The 14,052-nt window shown below is 39.8% G+C and overlaps 1 protein-coding gene across 1 annotated transcript in view; it reads right to left on the reverse strand.

Annotated features, from left to right (window-relative positions):
• Nucleotides 1-14,052, reverse strand: part of DLGAP1 (DLG associated protein 1) — a 432,343-nt gene that overhangs the window by 12,274 nt on the left and 406,017 nt on the right. Inside the window, exons 11-12 of the mRNA XM_075270644.1 lie at nucleotides 12,368-12,459; nucleotides 9,910-10,062 (exon numbers count right to left, since the gene is read on the reverse strand). Of these exons, the coding sequence (XP_075126745.1) occupies nucleotides 9,910-10,062; nucleotides 12,368-12,459 (245 nt within the window). The remainder of the gene's footprint in view (nucleotides 1-9,909; nucleotides 10,063-12,367; nucleotides 12,460-14,052) is intronic.

The following is a 14,052-nucleotide window of genomic DNA, read 5'->3' on the forward strand; positions in this document are numbered from 1 at the left end:
TGGACAAGTTGATGTTATCGCAGCAAAATGAGAACAGGATCATAAAAAGGAATGAGTTACTCCACAGAAAATTATACAGGACAAATACAAGGGGGTGGTCTAGGGGGTGTATACAAATATATGGAAGGCAAATGCAGAACTCCAGTCCTTAAACGAATGTAATAGACCTGACAATAGATTAATTAATGTATAATTACAGTATATGTGGAAGTAATTGCAGATTACTGGAAAATTGTGCTTCCTGTATTTTTTTCCATGCATTTTTTTCTTTATATTTTACACCAAAATTTTATAAATGGATATATACAGTACATCACAGGTTAAGGTGGTCAAAGTATGTTAGCTATGTTTATCCTTCTAGATGTCCGATTTCACAAAAATGGCAGCAGGAAGGGCAATAACTACTCACAAACCTATGGTTAAAGTGTCTCTGTGGTAAGGTGGTGATACCCATTCAATAACTTTTGGCCAAACAGCTATTCTTTGCTACTAAAATTTTTGAAATATTAAAATAAATATTAAATTAAGAAATATTCAATAAGTGAAATCGGCTTTATTGATGGACATGGCTGTCAAAACAGTTAAAATTTTATTTCTGGGAAGCAAATTGAACCGTGACAGCCCACAGGACATATTTTACATGCCATTTTGCATGTGACACATATGCAATTTTCTATAGAAACAGCTGCTGAACCATTGCCAAAAAGAGATTTTTCTCAGAAGGCACCCCTATGTAATAAAGTGATCATAGAGTGTTTCACAAGTGATGGCAACAAGTGTTCTACTCCTCTGTATCACCACCATAGTAAAAATAAGGCACTGGATTACTGTCTGTGTTAGCTCAACCATGGAGGGGGCTGCTCTGTACTCTGACTAATTGATGATGGTTATACATGGGGACCCCCACATAACACCCTAAAATTGGGAAATGGATTTAGAAAATGATACAACCCCTTTATATTTCTAATTTCCAAGGCCTGGTTCACATCTGCGTTCAGTATTCTGTTTGGGGAGTCTGCTAGGGGACCCCCCAAACGGGAACCTATATGCATTAAAAAGCGGTTAGCTAAGAAACCACACGGACCCCATGGACCCATTGGATCCGCGCGTTGTCTGCACAAGTCATACAGAGAGAAAATTATTGTGATTTCTAACCGCTTTTCAATGCGTATAGGTTTCCGTTTGGACTGCCCGAACAGAATACTGAACGCAGATGTAAGCTAGGCCTAACAATGCCAATAATCTCCATAGTTATCAGTAGAAAAGCTATCAATCTAAAAGCTATTTGCTACACAATACCTTCTATAAGCTTACCTCTCACTATATAAATAGCGTATAACTTAGGCTAATAATACACAGCTGCTATCTCTTTCAAGCCCCCTATATGCATGTATACTCAGCTTGGTCAGGTAAGCATATGTTCATGGTAGGGAGAGGTGAGTAGGCCACTGCAGGACTCCTCTGGCGGTAACTTATCTCCACAAGAACAATATAATTGGGCAACTAAAATCCATACGATATCGCCAATATGAACACCAGAGGAGCCATCACTCAACCAAGTAGAGCGACACGTCATTTTCGCTCCTTAGGTCGTAGCATAAAGAAGACAAATGAAATACAAGTGGAACACTATAGTTATATGATACCCTGATCTTTATATTAGCTTTACACTTAGGTTTTGGAAGCACATATGCAAAGTACAGTGATCATCCAATGAAAGAAAATGAAATGTTATTGCTTTTGGTGTTAAGTACAGTTAAAATGAGAATATATAGTATATATCACAGTATATATAAGACATTTTTTTTTTTTTTAAAATGGATGTGTGCAGGGAATTGCAATGAATGGGTATATACTCTTAGCTGAGGCACTTGGGGAATGTAATCTGAGCTATAAAGGGCCTTTTACACCGCCAATAATTGGCAGAACAGACATGGGTGAGAATGTTCACTCCTATTTGCTACCAAATGGAAACTGGTGACTGATCGCATCTTTTATCCTGGCATAAACATGTTTACTTGTTGGCATCACATCTTTCCGTGTAAACAGGTGATATGGCCAACATGTGGAAAGTGAGCAAAGCGATAGGATTGGTGACAGATCGGCAAACAATTCATCATACAACTCAATGGTTGTCCGATACTAGTAGGCAATGCTTGGAATCCCAAGAGGAATAATCTATAGCTACATGATACATATACACAGTTATCAAAATGCTAGGCAAAGTTGGATTTGACCATGTTTTAGTATTGGTTTCCATTCACATTTTGGTATTGACTTTAACCTTTGCATTGTATAATGGATTAAAGAGCTGGGAATGGAGATGAATATATAATATTCTTTAATGTGATTTGGTGTGGATTGTTCTACTTTTTCTCTACAATTGTTTTTATACAAGGAATTAGGGAGATTTATTATCTCATTACGCAAGTTTTAGTTTTCTGGTGTAAAAAAGGCAAGAACTGGGGTTTGGGACTTTTTAAATGAGACATGTACCAGTGAAGGGGATATCAAGACTTGTATAGAAAATGCTTTGATAAGTTCTCCTCTATGTGTTTTATGCATGAATTTGCTTTAGGGTGCATTCACACGGAGTAACCTGCCGTGTGACCTGGCACGTATACGCCGTGTGAGATTTTGAGTGCCGTATACGCTTCCATTGATTTCAATGGGAGTTAGTCTCGTATACGCCGCGTTATTTTGTGGCCGCAAAATCACGGCTGCAAAAAAAACCCGCCGCGTATACGAGACTAACTCTCATTGAAATCAATGGGAGCGTATACGGCGCTCAAAATCTCACACGGCGTATACGTGCCAGGTCATGTGGCACGTTACTCCGTGTGAATGCACCCTTAGTTGCGAAAGTTTAGACAGGTTTTGGAAATTCTGCCTAAATCACAACTCCACTTCCTCCACATGTCATCTACTAAAGTATTGACTGATTATATGGCTACAAGCTGCCCCTATGATGAGATTAGCTAATTATGGCACTTACCCTGATCTATTATATCACCACAAAGAATTGCTTACACCACTTGTACAGAAGACTATTGACCAGTCCCTGATGAATTACTGCCATAGTGTATTTTCCCACTACTATGTCCAAATGTATAGTGACATGGGCCACTGCTAGCATGTCTCTGACACATCCATCTGAACATGTCCTAACACTAGTGAGATCAATGCTGTCAAGCTGAGTATAACTTATACTGATGGAAGACTATTGCTTCCGGTGAGGTAGATAACAGATTACATCTCATACATTTACACATAGACTTTGTTTTTATTGTTAATCAATTTACTTTAGAGGCACCGTCATGGCCTAATAAACCTAAAGAGCAAACTAATAATCTATTAGCTACCAATAACTAATGATAAAATACATAAAGTAGCCATAATTTAGACCTAGAGTTTACTATGTTAACACTTGTGCCATTTAGTATTAATTCTATACATGTATTAATATAGAATGTTAAAATGTATATCCACATCTGAAAGCTATGACATAATTTACATTAAATGTTTAAGTGTTGTCCAGAGAAAAGAAAAGTTCCCTTTTGGCTGCGGCAATCATAAAAAAAATCTGTTCTCCGGACCTGCACCTGTTACTGAATGATGACATCACTGACTACAGCTTGAGCCAGGCATCTCAGAGCCACCCCTGTTGCCTGTGGTGAATGATGACATCACTGACTTCACCTTGAGCCAGGCATCTCCTGAGCCCCCCCCCCCCCCCCCGTTTCCAATGCTGAACGATGACATCACTGACTACAGCTTGAGCCAGGCATTACTCGATCCACCCCTGTTGCCTGTGCTGAATGATGACATCACTTATGACATCACTGACTACAGTTTGAGCCAGGCATTAATCGAGCCACCCCTGTTGCCTGTGCTGAATGATGACATCACTTATGACATCACTGACTTCACCTTGAGCCAGGCATCTCCTGAGCCCCCCCCCTCCCTGTTTCCAATGCTGAAGGATGACAACACTGACTACAGCTTGAGCCAGGCATTTCTTGGGCCACCCCTCTTGCCTATGCTGAATGATGACATCACAGACTACAGTTTAACTCAGGCATCTCCTGAGCCATCCCTGTTGCCTATGCTGGAGGATGACATCACTGACTACAGCTTGAACTAGTCATTAAGTCCTGTGATAGGATGAAGCAACAGGGGTGTGAGAACTGGAGCCGCTGCTCTGCGATGGTGGAGTGAGGAGGGTTAAGTAGTTCTTCTGACCCACTCCTGTTGGCCATACTGCAGGGTGACGTGACTGACTACAGCCTCAGCCAGTCATTGAGACCTGTAATTTAATGAGGCAACAAGGGCAAGAACTGCTCTGCAATGGTGGAGTAAGGAGGGATGGATATATCTGCATTTTTTGTAATGACTTTGCCACAAGGGAACTTTTATTTACTCCAGATAATCCCTTTTTATCTATAGAAAAAAGTAATTCTGCGTTACTTGTCTTGTACTGGTCATAACCTATCTAGACCATATCCAAAGCTGTAGTTAAATATCAGAGCTTATTATAAATTGTAAATATCAGCCAAACCTCGAAATTTCTTTGGGACTTGCTGACATTCTTATATGTATATGCCAGTCTGACCGTAACCCAACAGCTGGCCAGGGCGCCTCTCTATGTAATATACATGTGTATGTTTGAATTGGTCTTTTATGCTAGTATTGGGGGATGTTTTCTCATGTGTAGGGTCAGCAAATGTTAAATGTTGTGCACTTGTTTTAGCCCCCCATGTAAACTGCCTGATAAAGGAGTCGTGGAAAGCCATCGGAAGTTACATTACTAGAATACTTTTCTCTTTTTTGACAGAAAGGTATTTAACACTGTATAATGTCAAGCTTATTCATGGTTTCCAATATCAGGCAGCAAAATTGTTAAAGTAGCTGTAGGCTATGACATGTGATATAAGTGAGGTTAAAACCCAAGATCATAAATGAAAAGTATTTACAAAGGTACGTAAATGTATGTAGCATGTATGTACATATGAATTATTCTTCAAAGAGATCCTTAAAATGTCATAAATATATGTAATAACTCTGGCTTTGGTACTCTGGGATTTCGTGATTGGTTGGCCATATCTAAGGGCAGTGAAAAATGGATGTGTGTCCATTTTGACAACACATTGAATTCAATGTGTTTATTCACATGTCTAATAGGCCTCATAAGGCCTAAAACTAGCTGTATGTATTTTATGTTTGCATATTAGTATTTTTGCATGTCTCAGTTTCTCTGGAGACTAGCTTTTTCTTCTGAAATAATAATGGTGCACACTATGACATCACAGGAATCATAAAATACTCAATGTAGTTATAGCAAATTTAACTACAGCACTCAACAAATATTCCTTTTTAAGAATGGTAGGTACCCTGGAATTTGGGGACTTATATTATTTGTGTCTTATACTATATGCAAATTCTTACTGATTTATTTGAAAGATTTTCAATGATATTATAAATCTTTTTTGTTACATGTAACTTCAGTCTAAACAATTACCGTATTTTTCGGACTATAAGACGCACCTAGGTTTTAGAGGAGGAAAATAGGGAAAAAAAATTTTGAAGCAAAAACTGGTAAAATATTTAATATATGGGAGTTGTAGTTTTGCAACAGCTGCAAGGCCACATTGACAGGTGACCCTGCAGCTGTACGGGGATGCATAGAGCGTTTTTTTTTTGCGGGGCCAGCTGTACTTTTTAGTTATACCATTTTGTGGGATATCTATTGCTTAGATCACCTTGTATTGAAAAAAAAACTGGAGGTGATTTAGAACTTTTATTTATTTCATATTTTTAAAGTTTTTTTTTTTTTTTTTTACTATTTTATTCCCCCCCAGGGGCTTGAGCCTGCGGTCACTTGATCGCAAGTCCCATAGACGGCAATACAACTGTATTGCCGTCTATGGGACATTCTGTCTATTAGTATTACGGCTGGTCATAGAGACCAGCCGTAATACTAATATATAGCAGTGACAGGCCCGGGAGCTTCATTAGGCTCTCGGCTGTCACCCGAACAGGTCGGCTCCTGCGATATCGCCGCGCAGGAGCCGGCCTGCAACTTCAGAGGTACGGGGCCAGTGGGGACCGGCCCCGGGGGAGAAGGGGCCACGGATACTGACTCGGCATCCGCTGTACTAGAGAAGCGGATGCCGGGGAGGGATAGACGCCGGGGCCTGAGACATCGCTACGATCCTCTGCCCTGCATGCAGGGCAGAGGAGCGCAGCGATGTCTCAGGCCCCGGCACCTGTAATGGCGTCTATCACTTGCCGGCTTCCGCCTCTCTATTACAGCGGATGCCAGGCGCCACCTTCAGACTATAAGACGCACCCTTCTTTTCCCCCAAAATTTTGGGGAAAAAAAGTGCGTCTTATAGTCCGAAAAATACGGTACATATATCTTATTTGTTCATATAATTTATATATTCTAAAACATATTCTTATAGCATAGCCAGACTCAGCTATTAACCTAATTTACTACTGTGAAAGTTAATATAATCCAATATATACAATATTTGCATGTATACCATGAGCCAATCATAATAATGATTAAAAGTTGGCCATTAAAATGTAACATGTTCCTTTATTTTTGTCTTGAAGTATGATAGAACCCACACTTACTTATATAAATGCTGCCTCCCGTTACCCCACTTTTGAACCTTTCATAGTGTCCAGGGGGCTGAAAGTTTTGTAATTTGGTCTACTCTCCTGATGTATTGACTGTATGTCACACCACCGATCCCACTCTACTCCTGTATGTTGTCCTCAGAGTTCTGCAGTGTCATGTGACAAACTGTCGAAAAGTCAAAGCAACAGCAGGGGAACTAGACTAGAGGACTCCCGCAACCCCTGTAGAACTCAGAAGCTCATAATCGGGGCAATGGGAGACTGCCATGTAAATTAGTAAGTATATCCACTATACTTAGTACGCTGCTGAACTTTTATCTACCATATAACCTCTTTATACGTTATGATAAAGTCCAGCAAAAATAAAATTTGACTATACTTGAGGAGCAGGTTCAATAGATCATTTCATTCAGGAATCTTCTCAATATCCATCATAAAAGCAGCTTTCTGCATCATGTTATTTCTACAACTAGCTTATGAGTTTGCAGGGACGTAACTACTGTAGTAGCAACAGTAGCGACAGCCACAGGACCTGGCGGCAGCCGCTACTGCTTCAGATTTATTATTTTTTTTTAATAGGCCATTATCTGCTGGAGTAACTCTAGGAGGTAATGGGCCCTATTTACTTACCGATCCTGGCTCTTGCTCACGGCTGCCGGCGCTTCCCCTTCTGCGGAGGTGGCTATGCGCAGGAGCTGGGATCGGAAAATGAGGAAATGGGCCTGCAAACCCCACAAACACTATCATTATACCCGGGGGTCTTTTCAGACAAAAGTTCGTCACGGGGCCCCACCATTCCTAGTTACACCACTGTGAGTTTGTATTCTTCACTTCTCCTATAGACACTGTTCACTCCACATTTTTGGTCTTATATGTACCAATTTTTAACATTTTGCAGTAAATTTAAAAATCAAACAAACAAAATAGAAGTCAATGTTGAAATGAAGCCAAACACATAGCATTGAGTTTGCATTACGTCGTATGTTCGGTTCCAACTGGAAAAAGAAGCTTCCTTTTCCTCATAAACAGAAAGAAAAATAAAAACTAATCTTCATATCCTTTTTTACATTCTACTTTTTTAAAGGTATTGTTTACTTGGAGTTACCCCATTTTATTATAAAAATTCTCTGATCACAGGACATACGTTGTAGCTAGCACTAAGGTTATCAATCACACAATGTGGTCATGAAGCGGCCAAGACTCGATCACGTTGCAGACAAAAACTGGGCGGCCATGCCAACTGCCGCCGTGTTCCATTAAAATTCTTTACAAACGGTTTCTTGAGTGTTCTTAGTTAATAGCAGGATGGTTTTATAATCTACCACACAGCCATTAGCTGGAAACATTCAATAAGCTATCAGTTTGTGATAAATGAATGGAATACTGTGACAGCTGACTTGGACGCCTTGTGTTTGTCTGCAGGTTTGCCGCGTCTTGTCTGCACTGTGTGGTCATACCCTAAATATTCTTTCCCTGCAACACCACCATGGAAATAACATTAAACTCATTAAAATCAATGGCGTGTCTATGTTATGCACAGATGTGACAGGTCCAGATTGAGACTGGGTTCACATCTGCATTGGCAGCCATCATAAAAACAGGAAAAAAAATAGCACAGCATGATGAAACCTGATGAAACCCATTATAGTTGAAGAGATTCGTCAGGCACTGCTGGTCTCAGTTATATAATGGATCCAGCACTGCTGTTATTTTTGTTTTTCTTTTTGGATAATGGAAAAGAAAAATGGAAGAACAAATGTGTACCCAGCCCAAGAGACACTGGAAAAAAGTATGCCCACTCTCTCTTGAAGGTGTTGTCCATTACTAATCTACTGACTTATCTTTAGGATAGGTTATCAATATCTGTCCAACATACAGGACCCCCACCGATTAGCTGTTTGATGAAACCTTGAGCATTTGTGCTAGCTGTGGCCTCTTTACTGAAATCCAAGCACAGTGCCATACATTGTATAGAGGCTGTGCTTGGTATTGAAGCTCTGCACCATTCATTTGAATAATACTAATACTAATAATCTGTATCATGTAACTGATGAACATGACGTAATCGAGTCAGAGAAGAGGCCATGGCAATTGCAAGTGCCACAACCTCTTCCAACAGCTTATCTTTGGGTGTCGGAAACCCAACAATTAGGTCTATCCTAAGATAAGGACAACAATAGTTCAGTCCAGAAAACCCCTTTAAGTCAAAATGTACAGATTGAAAAGGGGGTTTCCAAGAGTTGGAGCAACCTCTGGTGCCGTAAGACTAAACTTCCAAAAGAGATCATTAAAATTAGAAGGTTTGACAGTGTAATAACAAAAAATCTTCAGATGGCCTATAAAGATGCATATGTTTAATATAACTTTTTTTCAGTTATTTTCTTTATTTTTTTGAAGTGATCCAAAATTTAAAGTGCCAACATACTGGCTCACAACACTGGTGGGACTTTGTTTTAAATAATAATAGATTGTTTCTATGGTATATCATGTCAAGACTGAAGAGATGAAAACCTAGTAAGACGCTGACTACTTACAGTGACAAAGTTTAAAATGTACCCAGAATTGTGCTTTCTTACAGTAAAAACTGCTATAGTACCTGATGAAGGTATCTATTGGAGAGTCCAGGACACTTATCAGTGATACCCAACAGGTAACTTGTATAGAGAAGATGGAAAAACCAGGTGTAGACCTGATCAGATCGGCATCTGAAGTGAAATGTTTTACAATCGGCAAATGATTCATCTTGTAGGGAAAATATTAAAATATTACCTGAGAATGAACACCCCACCAAAAAGATATAAATAATTACACGTAATAAGTTAAAGGGTTTATTGTGTCCTAGTTTTGAAGGATGGCAGAGGTTCCTTTGCAGTATTTGTTGCTGTATTTTGTAGTGAATACCAGGTTCAGTGGTGTTTTCTGTGCTTCCTTAATTTTCTTGGTAGCACCTCCTAGAATGTGCAAGTAAATTGATGATTGCGCTTTACACCGAAATATTCCGCAAGCCTATTTTTTTCAACAGAATAAAATGCCATTGCAAACAATTCATTTCAGCCATACTGAGAACCAGTCAACCGGTATAGCACAGAGGAATGAGCCTTGTTCTGTATGTCAGTCAAGGCTTAATCCTACCAGTGCTCAACTGGTTATATCATCCCTATGGTTGTAGTCTGATAATACAGGAAGAAGGTAACAGCTTAAAGTTGTAATATATTGTTAGAAATACTACACAGGAATAAGAAAGCTCGGGTATAGGTCGCTTACCTTTTTATCGATAGAATCCATCTGTTTCCAGTTATTGGCCTTCAACTGATGAAGTTCATCAAATTTCATACTAATGTTTTCTATTGACAGCTGTAGCATATCCCAGAACCCAGCTAAATCCTGAGAAGTAGGTCTTGGATGTGCATTAGGATTCTGCCAAATATAAATACAATATAGATTATGTTGTTAGCTCTTTTCTATATGAAATACTATGGGCACCCATATGTAATTCTTAAAAAGTTTCCTGAAGAAAAAACATGTAAGGCTAGGGCCACACAGGTATGGTCTTCTGAAGGTTGGCTGCAGCCAACGTATATTGCAAAAACAGCCAAAATTGTCTGGCTGTCGCTGCAGCTTTCCAAGCTTGACTGGCTGCATGGTCAAATAAATAAATGTCAAAGATGGGAATAACCCTTTAGATTGAAGCCCCACGTTACGGAAATGCATCTGTTTATGTTGCAGATTTTGCTGTGGTATTTTGAACCAAAGTCAGGAGTGGATTGAGCAGAAGGGAGAAGTGTAAGAACCATGTGATTAATGGCCGTCCATGCACTTACATGGACACCTAGATATTTCCCATTCCCTTTGTAGCCATTCTTGGCTTTGGCTCAAAAACAGCAGCAAAATCTGCAACATAAAAGCTGCAATTCCGCAACGTGAGGACTCAGCCTTAAAAACACCTATAATTGTGTGGATGTAAGAAACATTGTGAGTTATATAATTGTTTTTTTTAGTTCTTCCATCATATTTTTCTCTACCCTTTACTTTACTGTTCTAATAGTTCCACACGTTTGGGTACTTATCCTATTACACAAGTGATAATAACTACAGTATGAAGTTCCAAAGACCACAATGCCCTGGAATGGGCATACGCTGCGTTTGTCATTACAGCAGGATTTCATGGAGTTTCAGGTCCAACACTGAGGAGCAGGAGCTCAAAACTCATCAGATTGTGTTATGGAAAGCACAGCATCGACTTGGCATCTCTGCGACGTGTAATTGGCAGTTGTCTTCTCTGAACCACAGTAGTATGCCCACTCTTATATGTTCCATTTTACTAGAATAGTAGGGGTAAGGTGCCAAAGTAAACATTTCCTAAATAGAAAGACAAGCTTGCAAGTGGCACAGCAATGACCCAGTGCTTTTCTGCAAAGCAAGGAGATCATTACTGGACAAGTAGCAGCTAGGAGACAACTGCAAGAAAGTTGCAAAGAAAGCTCCTATTGATCAGTGCGTATCTTAAATCTTACTAGAAAGGTATAACAGAACAAGTGATTGTATGGCTAATAATACTAGTTGCAAGAAACTAATGACATGATTGCTTAAATTGTTTATCTGGTGCACAGTTCTTATTAAAGAGGTAATGCCACGAAAATGATTTACCCTCCATCTATAGGATAGAGGATTAATTGCTGATTGGTGGGGGCGCTACCACAGAGACCCCACTGATACGAAGAACGGTGGGGTTTTCCTCTTGTTTATCTGTGAAAATGGACATAGATAGTGGCATGTGAAAAGACCCATTGACAATCATGGGTTCTAAAATGGCCAGTGACAGCTGTATTCACTGCCGTCCGTGCACTTACATGGACATGCACTTTTATTCAATATTATGTTCATGAAAAACAGCACTGCCATGTGCAAAAAATCTTAATCTTGATCTACCTACATAGAAAAATCCATATAATAATCCAGATAATGCATTGGTTTACTGAATGGCAGGACTGTGAACTTTAATATTGATGCTATTTGTTGTAAAAAGTGTCCTTAGTTCTACTGGTTTGTCCTATAGTGACTTGGCCAACTGGTTCTGACATTGTCCTGTATGGACTGTCTTCTAAGGCTGCTCTGACTCAAGCATATCCTTCATTCTCTGACTAACAATATAACTGGCAGAGCTTTATCCATCTGCCCAGCTCACCAAGGTGCCCTTGGGAGAAAAGACAACCATTCCAAAAATGTAAACTGAAGTTGGAGTCATCGCTAAGCTGCTGCACTATTTTCCCATTTTAAAATCATATATGACAGATGTGAGGCAAAGAAGAGTAATTCCAGCAATTACTGGGATTTAGGTCATCAGAAGTGCTAATACCTAATAACTAGAGAGGCATGTTATATCAGTGCATTAGTAGAATACAATTACTCATGCTAGCACTGGAGGAAGCATGCCTGGGCACATGTACATATGGAAACACAAACATTGTGCTCTATGCAATACAAGTCATTGATGTTTGCCAGAGAATCATAATGAGTGGGATTATAAACAGGAAAACTCTCTGTAATGTTAGAGCACATCGAACTAGACACAATAAAAGGGTGCAGAAAATTCCCAAGGAACATGCATGCCAGGTCAGCTGCTTCTATTTATGTACATTTCTAATATTTTCTTAAGAAATTCAATACACATGGGAAGTAATGAATTGGTGATGTTATTGTGTAGGATATGGGTATTACATACCAGGTTTTCCTCACACAGCTCTCTGAACTGGTAGAATTTCTGTGACATCAGGAGCTGGGCACAGCCAACCGCACTGCGAATCTTCTCTAAGACTGCAAGAATACAGAGAAGAGTGTAAGTGACTATAACATAAGGCTTGCCTGCAGTATTCACTTGGTCTTCATCTTGTTGTTACATCCTAGTTCAGAGGCGTAACATGAAAAGCCTGGAATGGAAAGCAAATGCTATAACAACCACCCCCAACCGCCCTCCCCAATATAATGTTATCGTTTAAGGCCTGTTCACACTGGTCAAAAATGTAGAGGAATTTGAGGTTGACATCTGCCTTGGAATACTTTTAATTTCCTGCCCCCGACTCTTAGTGGCAGAATGTTAATGCAGAGTATTGCCAATGGGCCTAATCTGCGCGGAGTCTTGAACTGCAGACTTAGGGGATTGAAAACAAGGGTAGGCAGAATCAGGCCAGAATCTGTGTATTTTCACTGGCCCATGTATGGGGCTGTGAGCCCAGGACAAAACTTAGTACAGATCATATCATATCCGTTTTACTGCCTGTACTCAATGACTGCAGTGAACGGGCCATAAATGTCATCCATGTGACACCCATGCCATTTAATTACATGCATGCGGTCATGTTCCCCCTATGGCTCCTGGCTGCAACTGCACCCTCTTCACCCCTTCCAGTTATGCCTTGATGTTGCTGTAACTGTAGATGGCACAGACCTGTTATTTTAGTGTAGATCTGCTCAATGACAGCTCAATGCAATGGTCCTAGAGCAAGGCCTATAGTGTAAACGTGTGCTCAGTGCGTAACTACCAAGCAGTTAAATCATCCATGTCACATAACACTATTATAACATACTACCGTACTACTCCTTATACATTCTGACTAACAAAGAATATTAATACAGCACTATGACATTAAAGTTTTCCCACCCTACTCATGTATTTCATTCTGTCTCCAACACTTTTCTTGAGATGCATCAGTTCTCTGGAATGTTCTCTCTCAGACAATCAGGTTCCCAGCATCTACAGTTTGGTGCATACAGTAAAAAATATACACCTTTATAGGATGGCTTATCACAATTCCTCATCTAAGGGTCCTATTACACTGGCCAGGATGAGCACACCAGTTGATAAGAAACAAGTACGCCGGCGCTTGTTTGTGTCACCCTATTAACACAAGCCAACGCAAAGTGAATGGGGGAAGAACCACTTTTCTAACTATTCACTATTTACCCCCTTTCTACATTATTGCTCAAAACCTGAGTCCTTCATCCAACAACAATCGCTTGAAGTACTTTCCTCTCCGCATGACTTGTGTGGACACCACGCAGAAAACACACGGACCCCACTATAGTCTATGGGGTCCATGTATTCTTTCATTGCTCACTGCTTTTTATTGTGTTCAGTATTCCATTCATAGGGGGTCCCCAAGTGGACCTGAACGGAATACCGAACACAGATGTGAACCAGGCCTTACTGTGTTATGTTAGATTTTGTTTGGATACATACCCTCCGGTAGAATATGCTGGTGCTGTATAAAGAAAGACTATTATTATACTCTTATGATTTGCAAATACTGTACTATTCTACATTGAACATATGCAGATTGCAAATGTCTTTAACATATACTGATATAAATAATGACAATTTCTGTACAATATGTTGGTTCTATATAAACA

The sequence above is a fragment of the Leptodactylus fuscus genome, chromosome 4 (genome assembly GCF_031893055.1).
Source record: "Leptodactylus fuscus isolate aLepFus1 chromosome 4, aLepFus1.hap2, whole genome shotgun sequence".
NCBI lineage: Eukaryota > Metazoa > Chordata > Amphibia > Anura > Leptodactylidae > Leptodactylus > Leptodactylus fuscus.